Raw genomic sequence first — 16007 nt, forward strand, 5'->3', positions numbered from 1 at the left:
ACCCACAAAACTCGTGTTCACCACCAGCTTCAGATGGCGAGCCCAGAGCTCACTTCTGCCACTGTCAAGACCACAGCCCTTAGGGCGCCGTGGCTCTCAGCGTCACGGTGCAGTGAAGCTGCTGAGCTGAGTTAGAATCCCGGGCACGGCTAACATCGGTGGTGTCGAGTGATATGCGAACCAGGTCAGCCTCTCTCCACCCCCACCACTTCCCCACCAACCCGCACCGTCCACCAGCGTGGTGAAGTATGCTCAATCAACCCCCGGGATCGTACAGACAAGGCGTGTGGCGGTCTTCATCCATTAACGGATTAACAAAGTCTATACGTTTTGGTTTAAATACACACACACGTACTGTTCGTAAATATGGTGACAACTTTTACTCTGAGATAGCTGCTCAGAACTGAGATGTTGCTCCAGAGCTGAGACCACCACTTGGGTTTGCACCGAGACGTCTTGAGTTGAACTCCACTGTGAATGCGAGGATGACTGCAGGCGGTGTTTTCACACAATAAGTTAAGTCACTTTGTCCAAAGGTGGGTCACAATCTACGTTGGAGATAAGTTTACTAAATCTCCTCTGAGCTCTTGCCTACGACCATATCACCCTGAATACGCCCGATCTCGTCCGATCTCGGAAGCTAAGCAGGGTCGAGCCTGGTTAGTACTTGGATGGGAGACCGCCTGGGAATACCAGGTGTTGTAGGCTTTTAGAAAGTTTTTGCGTTTTCGTGTCTCCAGGGGGCGCTGTTTACTCCACGTTTCACGCGCACGAAGCCGAACTGGCATTTCAATGTCTGTAGGGGGCACTGCCTGTTCAGGGTCAAACTCTTGACGACTTGGGATTCAGAATTGGAATTCACCAGGTTTTTATTGGTTTCGAGTTCTATGTTACATTGCATTACCACGATAAACACGACAGTGGCTTTGTGGGGAAGCCTTCATCCGGCAGTGGATTGACCAAGAGCTTTTCGATTTAGAGCTTTCGTGACTGCAGGGATTCATATTCTTGCTTCTTTCGGTCAAGTCACGTAGAAGGGAAATAATAAAAGAATAAAAATTAAACAATAAAATTCTCACGACGTTTCGATTGCAACACAAGCAATCATCATCAGGTGTGAAACCCACAGCAATAACTTTTTTGGAAAAAAGTGTCGATTTAAAAACGAAAAATTCTTGCTGTGGTTTTCACACCTGATGGTGATTGCTTGTGTTGCAATCGAAACGTCGTGAGAACTTTATATATTTTAATTATTTTTGTATTTCCCTTCTACGTGACTTTACCGAAAGAACCAAGAATATGGCCAAGAGCTGTTAAACAAATGTAACACGCTCACCCAAAGTTGGCAGTGCTCCCCACAGACTTCAATATGCAAGTTCCACTCTGTGCGTGTCGCTCACGCACAGCGGGGCTGGCGGGTTCTCGTCTCTGGGGGGCACCGCTACCTCGGCCTCAAGCCGACAACAGCTTCGTTTACTGCCTTTGTGCTTCCACTGCTAGATGAAAGTCTTCCAAAACCACGTCGGATATAGTTTTTCTTAACCGTGTATCGCCACCCTGGTCAGTTTTGAGGTTTACGACCTGACTTTTATTTCTGGCGCACGGATAAAACATTTATTTAGAGCTGCCTGATGGAACTTCAACAGCTCTCTGTCAATCCACTGCTGGATGAGGGCCTCCACATGCCGAGTGGGTAATGGGGCTTATTTGACCGCGCGTCCACGCTGGTCCCTGGGGGTTCGTGAGGGCGGGAGTCTCTGTACATAGACGTGGGGTGCAACAAGCGGGTGTTGTGCACTGCCCACTGAAGAGGGGATAGTGGAGAATGTGAGTTGGCGTCTTGAACTTATTTACACCACGGGACCTGATGAGAATACAAAGTTTTGAATTATTCAGCTCGAAGACCAGTTTTTGCATTTGCTTACTAATAGTTGAACTATTAGTCGCGATTGATTCAACATCTTTCAATGAATAAAAAACCATTACTCCCAAATCGTACAAATTTTCTATTGAAAGTAAAATTACGAGATGCTGCTGGCACAATGCATTGTGGTAAGATGTATTCTTGTCAGCAAAAGCGACAGTGAATTGTTTCATCTGCATTGACTGAACACAGGGGAAAACAAATATCTCTGGGCTGGTTTCGATAATCGGTGTCTCATCATCAGTCAGTGAACTATGCTGAACTGTGGGATGTTGATAGACATGATTTGGTATTATTTTGTCACTGAATGTCCTCAAACCCCTCCTTCTAAGGGTGTGGCATGCAATATTTTTTAAAATGCTGTTGAGCAATCAAATTATTGTGATTTTCCAAATTATTGGGGCGTGGGTTTCAATGCTGTCCCCTTAAATACCTGCACGCATGCTGAAGAGTTACAGTCATTGTAATTTAATATCGTGTAGTAGTGCAAACATGAAGTTATTGTGCAGCCTGGCAGTCTTGCTCCTCGTCTTTCATCCGACGCATGCCGATCCTTTAAACAGCAATGATTCCCATGAAGAAGAGGTATGGTGACGACTTTAAATCTGCACATTGAATGAGTGTGTGTAGAGAATATTACGTAATTAATACTGTGTACGCTATAAAAAGAAAATCGCATGCAGTATGCGTATCCCAATAACAATATTCAATGCAGCATGTGTACTATATTTAAAGTAATCTCGATTGACTTAACTGTGTATTCTGTGACATGTAGGCATTGAAACTGTGTGTTATTATGCTTGCTTATCCAGGAACGACATTTAACCTGATGTATTGTTTACCTTTATGTACTGAGTAACAAGACATTGGTTCGTGAGAATTTGGATAACTGCTTCATTTTCCACTGAATCAAATTAAGCATAAATACACTACGGTACTTGGCTATTCACGTAACTTCACAATGTGTGTGTTTTTGCTTTGTGAAAAGAATGAACAGGAAGCTCTTCCCAAAAGCTGCAGGTAATGAGAATCGGAAAATGGAAGCACTGTTTTGTATTACATTTTATATGGCCATGTTCTCTATGAGAGTATCTCAGAGCAAAAATAAGTGTTGCATGTGACTAATGGTACAATTGTACTATGGGGACCTCATTTGCCAGTAAAAATATGATAATTGGTTCTTTACCCTTCTATCTGGCAACAAAACTGACACCTTTTTGCAAGGAGTCATGTTTGCATAGACCGCAATACCTGCAGTCATCTGGTCCAACCCATATGAGACTAGGCTCGAAGGAAAGCTGTCTCGGGTGTGGACCAATCAACTTCAAGGACAGTGCACATTATCAGAGTTATGTTCTTTTGTTTGTATTATGACTGCAGGTATTGCGGTCTATGCAAACATGACTCCTTGCAAAAAGGTGTCAGTTTTGTTGCCAGATAGAAGGGTAAAGAACCAATTATCAACGGTACAATTGTAATTGCATTAAAAATAGTAATTGTATAGAACTAAATAATATGAAGCACTTTTCTCATTGACATTTGATGTAAACCATTGTTTGGGTATGAATATGGTACAACTGGCATTACTGTATTTTATTGTTTTGTGTACAGTTTAAAAAGGATTTGTCAATGTCAGCTGACCATCATGTATTTTACACTCTATAGATGGTAAACGTGTTACTTTTTAAAGTTATAATATTCAGTACAGCACATGGGTACATATTAAACATTTTGTATCATTCACTTTTCAGATGTGTTTAAGTGAACATCCTTAAGAAAGAAAGAAAATAACTCACAAAATGTTATTCTATGAAGCTGAAACACATCCTAAATATCCTCAATTAGGATGGATACCGAGGCGAAAAATGAAGCTAATTCAGCATTTTAAGATATGGCACTCGCATATTAACATTACACTGATGAAGGGAAAACTGTTGTTCCATCTTATTTCTCCACCTGTCCTGTGTGTGCAGCATTTGTTTCGGATCCCCAGGCCCACGAGGATTTCGTGGAAAGGATGGATCACGAGGTAATATATTGGGAGTTGTCAGTTACAGTTAGATGAATTGGTAAAACCTTTCCCCGTGGATCAACAAAACATTATCTTTACAACATGCTCATTTGAACGGAGTTATACGTTTCATATTATTTCAATTTCCGAACATATTCTCAGAGTTAGCATGCCTGCCAATTGGCTAGTTTGCATAGACACAAATCATTAATTTTCTTCTGCAACCAGGAATTACATTTTGTTAGAGTTTAACTAAGTGCTTCATCGACTGTAACGTGGAGTTTAAAAAAGACTTTGACATCTTTCATAAATGAAAGCTTACACTCACTTACACTCAGACAATTCCGGTGTGTCCTGATTGTAGGTGTGCCAGGCAACCCGGGCAGTGTCGGTCCTGCTGGACCACTGGGCCCAGCTGGCTCACCTGGCCCAGCTGGGAGCGCTGGACCTCCTGGACCAGCTGGTCCCCCTGGTAACAACGGCCTGAGAGGGGAACAAGGCATCCCTGGTCTTCCTGGATCCCCTGGGAGTCCTGGCACTCCAGCTGCAACGAAACGCATCTCCTGCATTAACGTCTCCAGCAGAGGTGCCACCGCGAGTTGCCCCACAGGTGAGAGGGATGTGTGTGTGGGGGGGGGGGGGACTCTGTGGAACATCACGTGGTTGAATATCCTAGCGGCAAGTGACCTTGTGACCCATCGACTCTGCACACAGGCGATGGTTTGATTCAATCAGCAGGAATTTATTTGGGGAATTGTTTTAGGATATTTTCCGTGGAAAAACATGTTAAAGTATGTTAATGGGTTTATGTGTTGGCTTTTAACGCTCTTCGTAAGGTGAAACGTACTGTCAATTCTGTCTTCATGGTACCAGGTGATCCTCACAGTTCCATAGTTTTGTGATATAAGGAACTATCGATGATAATACATTTCCACAATTTTACGTGATTGGTTATTATTGTTTTTAACAATAGTGCCCTTACAGTTTAAACAAACCAAACATTTTGCTATCATTGTAAACACTTGCTGTTGTGTACATGTCTCTTTTCATAAGAACAAAGTCTCAATGCACAACATCCTGGTTATTCTGAAGAGGGTTTTCAATTCAATGTTCATGACGTCACCTCCGATGGCATCACCCCATAATGTGCACTGTGATCGCATCTATCATTGTTCCCCCGCAGGGCACATAGCAGTGTCGTGTTCGTGTGGAAGCGCGTGTGGTTCGTGGGACATCCCAAACGACAGCACGTGTCACTGCCAGTGCGGTGGGATCGACTGGACATCGGCGCGGTGCTGCCAGCTGGCCTGACACGGATCACCAGTAGAGATGGGGAACAACCATATAGAAACCAAACTAACATAATCAACACGAACCAGAGAGAACACCACAGAGACAACACAAACACTGTCACGGGTATGGAGGTGAACACAAAATTAACCACGCGGAGCAACAGTAAACACTTAAGCGTGTGCCACCAGGGAAAGCCAAGATAATAATAGCAACTAATAATCACAGTTATATATATTTGACCTCATACAGTGTCATTTATGCAAACAGCATCCCAAATTAATGTTGTAGTTTTCACTTGTGTAAATTGATATCATATAGAAACATGTTTACCTTCGCTTCATGGATGTGTTTGTTTTTACTGCATTCAAAACAAATGGCTTGCTCTGGATATATGTTTAATGATCCATCATAGAAAATTGGGACACGAGGTTTTGTTACTGTATCACATATGGTGCTGTGGTGTTGTTGATTTATGTTGAGACAAATGGTAGATTATTTGCATTTATCAACGTAGTATTGGGTAACATAATAAATGGTTGTTGTTGAGATGATTTGTACAAGTCTTTTTATTTGAAAACCGTACTATGATAAGAAAAAAAACATTTTTACCATGCTTTAAACTATAATCTTACATTTAAAAAAACATCTATAATTAGCTGGCATTTGGCAATTCCAAAATGCTAGAGTCCCAGCATTCTATTTGAATCAGTATATATGTAGTGGTTTAAAGCACACCAAGGGGGGTAATTGTAAACACGTGTGGGCTGGGAACAGTGGGGTCGTACCGGGACAGGCTGGCATTGCTGGGGGACAACAGAGGACACAGAGACGGCTGGTTCGGCAATTATGGATGCAGGGCAGTGATTGGCCAGTTGTTGTCAGGGACAGGGTGGCGCCGCTACGTCTGGGAATGGGGACAGGTGGCGCCGGGGGCTGGGGGCGCGGGGCGTTCGGGGGGGGGGGGGACGCCAACTAATTAATTGGAAATTAATAGTGACGGGCATAAATACGGGAGAGAGAGAGTGAGACGGGGAGTTGTGCTGGGAGCTGGACGCAGTCGGTCGGGGCAGAAGAAGAAGCGTAGAGCAGCAATGGAGTAGAAGAAGTGTACAGTAACAGTGGAGTAGAAGAAAAAGTGTAGAGTAGCAGTGGAGCAGAAGAAGAAGTATAGGGTAGCAGTAGAGATGGAGAAGCTGAACGAGAGAGACAGTCGGAGTGGGACGGAGAAGCAGAGAGGGGAGTCAGGGAGTCGGGAGAGACGGAGAGAGAGAGGGAGGAACGGAGCGAGCGAGCGGAGAACGCGCTCGAGGATGGTGGCAAATTTGCTGTGTTGGACAAAATAAAGTGACGACAAAAAAGGAAGAAGTTGTCCGCGTAAAGTTCAGCACTACATATAGGGAGGTCCAGATGCCTTGTGACCTCCAAGTAATTTTGCCCTAACATGTTTTTCCTTTGTTTATTCATTTGTTTTCACACCTATTGGTATACAAAAACAGTTCGTTTTAGTTCAATGAGGGTCAAAAGACACCTAGACCACCCTGTACAATTTGGAGGCAGTGCCAGAGTCTTGTGGCAAACCGGGTGAAGCTGGGTTGAAGCTATTTGGCTTCAGTACCATTCAAGCACTGTCGCAGACGCCACCTGAACAAATCTGAAGCCTGGGCTTCCATAGTGCAGGGGGTTTTCAACCATGAGTGCTCCTCGTTTTCGCAGTATAATTTCCAGCAGGTTGCCTTTAGCTGTGTACAGGAAAACCTTGCCCAACGCGGCTTTATCAAACCCGTGTTTCGACTCGGCACGGTTCACCCAAAAGTGCTGTGAGAGTGCCTGCATCCGTTGGAAGCGTGATGCCACAGCAACGGAGCAGCTCTGCTGGCGCTGCTCCCCCCTCGCAACCCCTCACACGGACACACATACATACCGGCACGTAGGATCTCGTGAGGAAGTCACCTGGCCTCTGGGTTTTCACCCGAGAACCCCCTCGTGGGGGGCTCCACGGTTTCCCGGGGCCAGGAAATTGGCAGATTTCCCCCAGGTTAAATTCGCACTGCGGCACCATGGACTGACCTAACATTGCATGGCCACGGCGAAGCCCATCGGGCAACCACAGTAAGAATACAGTCCGCACAAGGGAAGGGAGCCGAACTTCCAGCAAGGAGCGGGGTTTGAACCCAGTTGTAGGGGCGTGGTAAAGGACGGGCGCGGGGACAATGGACTAAGGGCACCGTGGGGGCGCGGAGCCAGATCGTGGGGGTGGGGTACCGGGCGGGCTGAGGCTACCCGGGGGAACGAGCACACAGGAAAGCGTCAGGATTGGCCGAGAGGGTGGCCCAACTTAGCCAAGAATCCCTTTGAAGTGAGGGGGGTTAGGCCACGGGTAAATGTCTAATTGGCTGCGCAGATTAGGATCCAAATGGACGGATGGAGCACGCAGGGGAGACGTGATGATTGGCTTGGAAGCCCCGTCAGCTTGGCCGAGGACCTCTTTGATGTAGAACAGGATAAAAAGCAGGAAGAGGATGACCAGTTCAGTTCTCTTCCAGTCAGCGATCGGGACCGTCAACCTTCCGGCCACTCGAGCGTCCGAGTGACGCGTCGCAGCGCAGCCAGGACCCGTTCCCAGCAGGAACTTCGTGCAGCCTCGTTTCTCCCCGACTTCCCGCACGTCTGAGCAGAACCTTGAGTATTTGAGAGAGGTGACAGGTAGCGTAGGGACCTACCGAGAGATTTCATAGAAATAGGTGAAACGCTGCTCGCTGGGTGATTCTGGCTCCGAGACAGGTCGTGTTTAATTACAATCGCGTCGGGAATAAACCTCTAGCATAAAATAACAGCGCCGTGTGATTTCTGTGAATGTGAAGAGAGCGTGGGGTGGTGTGAGTACGGGTATAAGTGTGATGATCGGCACGCATTCACTGATAAACGATCGTGGACATTCGGTGCAGGTGTGAATAACGAGTGAAATACGTGAGGTAACCTCGAGTCGATTGTCGTTGCGTTTGGGCCACGCTAACCACACACGCTTGCGCAACGGATTGATGCACGAGTATCGTCGGTAATAGCTCGCCGTAGTGCGGGGAATTGGCGCGCGAATAACTTCATCAGCGCGGTCATTGTGCTCGGGTTTTGCGCGCGAATCCCGTTGACGTTTCTCTGCCATTTACCCTGGTTTTGCGCGCAAATCCTGCCGACCATGCCAGAATCCCGTCGACGTTCCTGCGTCATTTTACCCGGGTTTTGCGCGCGAATCCTGCCGACGTTCATCGACCATTGTGCCCGGGTGTTGCGCGCAAATCCCGTCGACATTCCTTCATCATTGGTGGTGGTTGTTGTGGTGATGGTTATTGTGGTGGTGGTGGTTGTGGTGGTGGTGGTTGTGGTGCTGGTGGTGCTGGTGGTGGTGGTGCTGCGCCGCGCCCGTGCATATTCATACAGCTATTTTTAGCGCGTGCTCCTGGCGGACAATAGGTGTGGGTGGCTGCGCATGCACGAGTGTGGGCAGCAGCGTGCACGGGCATGCACGTGCAAGGAGTCTCCTCCAAACATTTGGGGGAGTGTACACGGGGAGTGTGTGAATAACCCCAGGTGGCCGAGAGCCAGCCACGAGTCATGCCTCACAGGGAGGACGCGGAGGCAGCGAGACCGAAGACTCGAGCGGCAGCAGTGCGGAGGGAGGAAGGAGAGGAGGAAGGGGGAGAGAAGGAAGGGGACCAACAGCCCTCCCACGAGTGAAGAGTCGGGGGGCAGCAGCCCCCACAGAAGATGTGAATGAACTGAGTGTGAGAAAGATGTATTATTTACGTGCATTTTTGCGCGTGTTTTTTTTTTCGCGTTATAATGAAACAAAGTCAATGCGCACGACGGCGTACTACGCACGCGCAATAAATGACAACGCCTCTACATCCTTTAGTACAATAACAAGGGCGGAAATCACGTAGAATTCGTTAAATAAAGAGCAAGGGGGTGATAATCTCAGACCAGGGAACGCAACCCTATTTTACTCATGAGGTCTATTGTTTGTCTAACGCGGTTTGGCCGAAAGTGGCATTTTCCAGGAACGTAACCCCAGCGTGCGGTGAGGGTTGCCTGTAAAGTACGTAAACACACACTACCGTCTACAATACAGTACACACACACTAGTCTTCCATATAACGCACACACTACTCACTACAGTCTACAATACAGTACACACTCCAGACTACAAGTACACACACAACAGTCTATGACACACCAGTCTACGACGCAACACACATGTCTACTCTACAGTCAACAATACAGTACACATATATACGTGACACATTATGAATGGATCACTCTTTTAATTATGTCCTTGTGCAGCAAGGGAGTAAAGTGTGGTTCTGTGAAAGTCCTGATGTGCTGTGCAGTACATCAATGCAGGTGTGTACACCAGCATGCGATAACGGAGTTGGGCCTGTCCGGGGGCTGGCAGGGTTATTGATTAACCGCACTTGTACACAAGTCACAAGGTTATTGACGACTGTTGAAGAATTGCTGTGTGTGACACACGTGCTGTTGCATCTCACAGGTAAAGGACTCAAAAGTTGTTTTTGATCGTTCTAGACTTGTTCTAGACTTGTTCTAGACTTCAAGCTTGGCTTTGAATTGTTAGTTTGTGATATATTCAATTGGAGGGGTTTTAGCACTGTGTATTGTAAAGGATGATGCACTGTATTTACATACTGTAATTTTAATTATCTAACCCTAATACTGTTTAGACTATAACCATGCCCATGCACCCAGAGTATGACTACTTGCAATGCTATTGAGAAGAGAACACATGCATAGTCGTAAGTGGTACAATGGTGACACGTACAGTAAGTATATAGCACACATACAGTACAGGTAATGGGTGTAAGATACCAATATAAGTCGATGGTATAGACCAGGGGTCGGCAACCAAAATAACAAGAAGAGCCATTTCTTTCCAATTCGGTACAAAATTCAGTATTTCAAGAGCCGCAATGCATCTGAGTACATACTGTACATATCGTCAAGAAGCAGCCCGTAAAGAGCCGCATGCGGCTCCGGAGCCGTAGGTTGCCGACCCCTGGTATAGACTATAGACAGGCATACAGCTTAGGGTTAAAGTAATATGCGAATAGTGAAGTGCAAAGGTTATTGTCAAAGACAAAGATGGCTTATCAGCAGTAGAATTGGGTTTAAGAGAAACTGTGATTGAATAACCGCACTTGGACACCAGTCACGTGGTTAATGGCGACTCGGTGAAGATTGCTGTGTGTGACACACGTGCTGTTGCATTTTACAGATTAACCACAATAAATGTGTTTGCCCTCGATTTTGGAGCACCTGCACACGTCTTTCATTTCGAGTGTGCAAAAAATATTACACACGACAGTCCACAATAAATTACACTCGCGCTGTGTACACATCTACAATAAAGTACATACAATATAGTCTACAATGCAGTAGAACATACACCCGTGTCCTAGTCTACAAGTACGATACACACGTACATGGCGTGCTACAATCCACATGATAAGACCGATGACTAAGAGGTCTCCAACGCCAATGATCTTTCAAAGCAACAAAAAGTAAATGCAATTCCATCGCAAAAAACGAACCTAACTTTAGTACTTTTAAAAAATGTAAGAGGTGTATAGTTTTCAAAACTAAATTCACTTTCTGATCCGCTCCGACTGAAGTTCTATCGCACCGTACGTAGCCAACCGTACTGTGCATTTTATGAACCCTTCACGTTCTAGCTTTATGTGGGCATTCAGGTTTCGTGTTAATTGTTTGCATATTAATAATAGGCGTGCTGTGTGGAATGTTTGTGTGGGTGTGTGTGCGTGTCAACTTGCCCCACTGTTTTGCCATGTTTTTGCCAACATCAAAGGCAAGTCCAATTGCAGTCCAGTTTGACACGTAGGCTTTCGCGACCAATATCATCCACAACACAGGTTTTTTTTGGGTTAGATCGTGTAAATATAAATGCGTCGTTAAACCCGCCACCACCCGAAACAGCCAATTAGTAAGGTGTTTCACGTGAACAGAACGTCGTACTCAGATTGTAAATGTTGTGGATCTACTCTCCAACACACCGGTGTGCCGTACTCGCAACGGATTGGCGTTTTATGTTTACGTGACAAACCTTACTAGTTGGCTGTGTCGAGTGGTGGCGGATTTAACGACACATTTATATTTACGCGATGTTACCACAAAAAAAACTTGTATTATGAATTGCAGTCGAGTATGTCCTCGTTTTATCGCGGTAGACGCGTTGCCGAAGAGAGCCGCGTTCAGCGAAACACGTGTGAAGCGAAAACAATTTCCCCAAGTCGGCTTCTCGCACACCCTTACTCCACGTGCTTGGTTGTGTTTGTGTCTCTTTGTAAACGCTGCTTGTTTGTCATACGGGGGACCGTGTCTTGTTTTTTTCTTCATCCAGAAGATTGTTGATCAAACTTTTTTTGTTTGGCCTCGCGGAACACTCAGCCGATGCAAACATTTCCACAGACCAATCCGGGCCCTCAAACCCTGATGACGAAACGCATTCACTCATCTCTAAATATACTACGTAACACATTTTTGTTCCTGGGTAGTAAGTGTTATTTGGTAATTGCTTATGCCTAAAAAGTAGGAAAATGGCAATTATTCCCCACAAACTTTGCTTTTGTGACCAGGATAGTTATATTTAAAATTTTACCTATTTTCAATGAGAAAACGGGCGAATTTGTGTATTTTAGTTCACATAAAGTCAGAAAAAAACAACATGAATAAAAATGTACATGTATTTATACTAAAGTAATGCAAAAATTACTGCACATGATTTAGAAGTGAGAAGGTTTTCGAGATTTACGATTTTACTGTAAATCACTTTCACGAATCAGCCCCCAAATGTAGTCTCCCAACATGTTCTCGTTATACTGTCCTTGGTAGCGGCGTTCAAAGTCCAGCATATCCTGGTGGAAGCGCTCACCTTGCTCCTCCGAGTACGCTCCCATGTTCTCCTTGAATCTATCAAGATGAGCATCAAGGATATAGACTTTGAGGGACATCCTACAGCCCATTGTGCCGTAGTTCGTCACCAGTCTCAACCAGTTCCACATAGTTTTCAACCTCGTGACTGCCCAGGAAGCCACGAATCACTGCGAAAAAGCTGTCCCAAGCCGCTTTCACCTTACTAGTGAGCTTCTTGAGGAATTCATTTCACTCCAGGATATTCTTTATCTGTGGTCCGACGAAGACACCGGCTTTGACCTTTGCCTCAGAGGGCTTAGGGCAGAACAACAAAAAGTAAATGCAATTCAATCGCAAAATACGAATCTAACATTAATACTTTAAAAAATGTAAGAGGTGTATAGAGTAGTTTTAAAAACTAAATTCACTTTCTAATCCGCTCCTACTGAACTTCTATGGCACCGTACGTTGCCAACCGAACTGTGCGTTTCATGAACCCTTGATGTTCTAGCTTCATGTGGGCATTCAGGTTTTAGAGTTAATTGTTTGCATATTAATAATAGGCGTGCTGTGTGTAGGGTTTGTCTGGGTGTGTGCACGTGTCAACTTGCCCCACTGTTTTTCAATTTTTTTGCCAACATCAAAGGAAGGTCTAATTGCAGTCCAGTTTGACACGTAGGCTTTCGCGACCAATATCATCCACAACACAGGTTTTGTTGGGTTAGATCACGTAAATATAAATGTGTCGTTAAACCCGCCACCACCCGAAACAGCCAATTAGTAAGGGTTTTCACGTAAATTGCCTGAAAAGGCGCATTTTGGCGTCCTCTGGTCTCACACCGTTTGAGACGAGGCTCGAAAGAAAGCTGTCTCTGGTGTGGACCAATTAGTTTCAAAGACAATGCATATATTATCAGAGTATGTTTTTTGTTTGCATTCTGACTACAAGTATTGTGGTTAATGCAGACATGATTCCTCGTAAAAGGTTTCAGCTCGGTGTTATAATATCTTAACACCTGTTTTGTTGCCAGAAAAAAAGTAACATTACCGCAACATTAAACCTTTTTGTTTACCACAGCTATAAGGTTATGTTTTTTTAGGGTTGGCATTTAGATATTACGTTCATGGTCGTTCAAACAAGGTAATTTATCCAACTTAATTTCTGCATTAAACATAAGCAAAATATGAATTAATGTCCGAAACAAAAGGTATAAACAATGTCATTATTTACGGATCAACCTGCATTTGCAGTAGCCTCACGGAACACTTGGAGGACCATACTCTTTTGTTTTTTTCGGTAAAAATCACGTAGGTAAAAAAGGAAAATAAATTAAATCACGACGTTTCGGAGGCAACACAAGCCTCCGTCTTCAGGTGGAACCGTCACAAGATAATTACTGTATCAAGTTCACTTGAGTTCACTTGATACAGTAATTTGATACAGTAATTTAGCTGTGACGGTTCCACCTGAAGACGGAGGCTGGTGTTGCCTCCGAAACGTCGTGATTTAATTTATTTTCCTTTTTTACCTACGTGATTTAACAAAAAAAAAGAGTATGGACCCTTGCAGTCACGAAAACTTCAAATCTAGAACTTGGAGGACCGTCGCGCACCACGTGGTAGTCCGGAGACCACACTTTGATAAACACTGGTCTTGGATAACAGCACTGTTCCCGTACGGGCTAGTCTGCTGGTCCTGGTTAAATGCCATTGTTTTGTAAAGTTGTCGCAGTGGTCTCTGGCTACATTTATCATATTCTATAGTAATATTTAAGCAGTGCATTGGCCAAGGGGCCGTCCATAAATGACGTCACGCACCTAGGGGGGTGAGGGGGTCAGACATTTGTGACGATGTGTGAAGAAGGGGGGAGGGTGGGTTTGAGAAATGTGACGTCACATCAAAATGCGCAACTTTAAATAAATATGTAATAAATAAAATTGGTGTAACACTCATTTTTTAAATTTTCATTATTAACTATTTGATTATTTAAATTTACTAAGGTCACCTTTTATTTACTCCATGAAGGAGCATTTTGCTATCCATGGGAGAATAGAGAAGCATACATTTAGTAAAATGTTTGAATGATTGTTATTAAACATTTTCATTCTGTGGAATGAATATGTGATTGTTATAATTGTAGTATCAAATTTGCTTCGTTCTGCTACAAAGTATCAAGTATTTTTTTATAGTCTTAATTACTTATAATATTTTTTAATTATAAGGGCATTTCAATATAATATTCTGAACATCTGCAGTTTTAGTTAGACGTTGAATATTTTCAAGTGGATTTTATGCTAAATTTCAGCTTTCCAACGCCTCCATTTACAACATCCGTGCGCCAGAAATAAAAGTCACGTCGTAAACCTCAAAACTGACCAGCGTGGCGATACACGGTTAACAAAAACTATATCCGACGTGGTTTTGGCAGACTTTCATCCAGCAGTGGAAGCACAAAGGCAGTAAAACGAAGCTGTTGTCAGCTTGAGGCCGAGGTAGCGGTGCCCCCTAGAGACGAGAACCCGCCAGCACCGCTCTGCGTGAGCGACACGCACAGAGTGGAACTTGCATATTTAAGTTTTGTGGGGAACACCGCCAACTCTGGCTGAGCGTGTTACATTTGTTTAACAGCTCTTGCCGGATGAAGGCCTCCTCACAAGCCACTGTCATGTATATCGTGGTTATGCAATTTAACATAGAACTCTAAGCAAACAACAACCTGATGAATTCCAATTCTGAATCCCAAGTCGTCAAGAGTTTGACCCTGAATAGGCAGTGCCCCCCTACAGACATTGAAATGCCAATCCGGCTTCGTGCGTGTGAAACGTTGAGTAAATAGCGCCCCCTGGAGACACGAAAAGGCAAAAACTTTCAAAAAGCCTACAACACCTGGTATTCCCAGGCGGTCTCCCATCCAAGTACTAACCAGGCTCGACCCTGCTTAGCTTCCGAGATCGGACGAGATCGGGCGTATTCAGGGTGATATGGTCGTAGGCGAGAGCCAAAGGAGATTTAGTAAACTTATCGCTAACGTAGTTGTGACTCATCTTTGGAAAAAGGAACTAAACTTTTTCTGTGAAGACACCGTCTGCAGTCATCCTCGCATTCACAGTGGAGTTCAACTCAAGACGTCTCGGTGCAAACCCAAGTGGTGGTCTCAGCTCTGGAGCAACATCTCAGTTCTGAGCAGCTATCTCAGAGGAAGATCTATGACCAAATTTACGTATAGTCCGTGTGTGTGTGTGTATTTGACCACAACGTGCAGACTTTGTTAATCCGCTGATTGATGAAGACCCCCACAGTCCGTGTCTGTCCTGTCCCGAGGGTTGATTGACCATACTTCACCACGCTGGTGGACGATGCGGGTTGGTGGTGAAGTGGTGGGGGTGGAGAGAGGCTGACCTGGTTCGGATATCACTCGACACCACCGATGTTAGCCGTGCCCGGGATTCTAACTCAGCTCAGCAGCTTCACTGCACCGTGACGCTGAGAGCCACGGCGCCCTAAGGGCTGTGGTCTTGACAGTGGCAGAAGTGAGCTCTGGGGTCGCCATCTGTAGCTGGTGGTGAACACGAATTTTGTGGGTAACATTTACTCGCTGTGAAAATATCACCAGCCGTATCAGCCGGAAGAGTTGGTGTTGGAGATAAGTTTACTGAATCTCCTCTAAGCTCTCGCCTACGACCATATCACCCTGAATACGCCCGATCTCGTCCGATCTCGGAAGCTAAGCAGGGTCGAGCCTGGTTAGTACTTGGATGGGAGACCGCCTGGGAATACCAGGTGTTGTAGGCTTTTAGAAAGTTTTTGCCTTTTCGTGTCGCAAGGGGGCGCTATTT

General features: G+C 45.0%; 1 protein-coding gene and 3 non-coding genes across 5 annotated transcripts in view; 3 read left to right on the forward strand and 1 right to left on the reverse strand.

Moving 5' to 3' along the window:
- The window catches only part of LOC133340651 (pulmonary surfactant-associated protein D-like), a 32823-nt gene extending 26922 nt beyond the window's left edge, over positions 1-5901 (forward strand). Inside the window, exons 1-5 of one of the 2 annotated variants that reach the window (XM_061549045.1) lie at positions 1484-2509; positions 2922-2944; positions 3898-3953; positions 4300-4545; positions 5119-5898. In XM_061549045.1, the coding sequence (XP_061405029.1) occupies positions 2366-2509; positions 2922-2944; positions 3898-3953; positions 4300-4545; positions 5119-5246 (597 nt within the window). In that variant the 5' untranslated portion in view covers positions 1484-2365 and the 3' untranslated portion in view covers positions 5247-5898. Of the gene's footprint in view, positions 1-1483; positions 2510-2921; positions 2945-3897; positions 3954-4299; positions 4546-5118 lie in introns of those variants that run through there. The other variant, XM_061549047.1, reaches the window with a different exon arrangement.
- Positions 590-708, forward strand: LOC133341077 (5S ribosomal RNA). Its single transcript, XR_009754999.1, has one exon. It is a non-coding gene; the product is annotated as a 5S ribosomal RNA (ribosomal RNA).
- A 9144-nt stretch (positions 5902-15045) lies between the features above and the next one.
- Positions 15046-15164, reverse strand: LOC133341078 (5S ribosomal RNA). The gene has a single exon (XR_009755000.1). It is a non-coding gene; the product is annotated as a 5S ribosomal RNA (ribosomal RNA).
- A 680-nt stretch (positions 15165-15844) lies between these two features.
- On the forward strand, positions 15845-15963 carry LOC133341081 (5S ribosomal RNA). The gene has a single exon (XR_009755002.1). It is a non-coding gene; the product is annotated as a 5S ribosomal RNA (ribosomal RNA).
- The last annotated feature ends 44 nt before the right edge of the window (positions 15964-16007 follow it).

The sequence above is a fragment of the Lethenteron reissneri genome, chromosome 10 (assembly GCF_015708825.2).
Source record: "Lethenteron reissneri isolate LAM-NWPU_2019-01 chromosome 10, ASM1570882v1, whole genome shotgun sequence".
NCBI lineage: Eukaryota > Metazoa > Chordata > Hyperoartia > Petromyzontiformes > Petromyzontidae > Lethenteron > Lethenteron reissneri.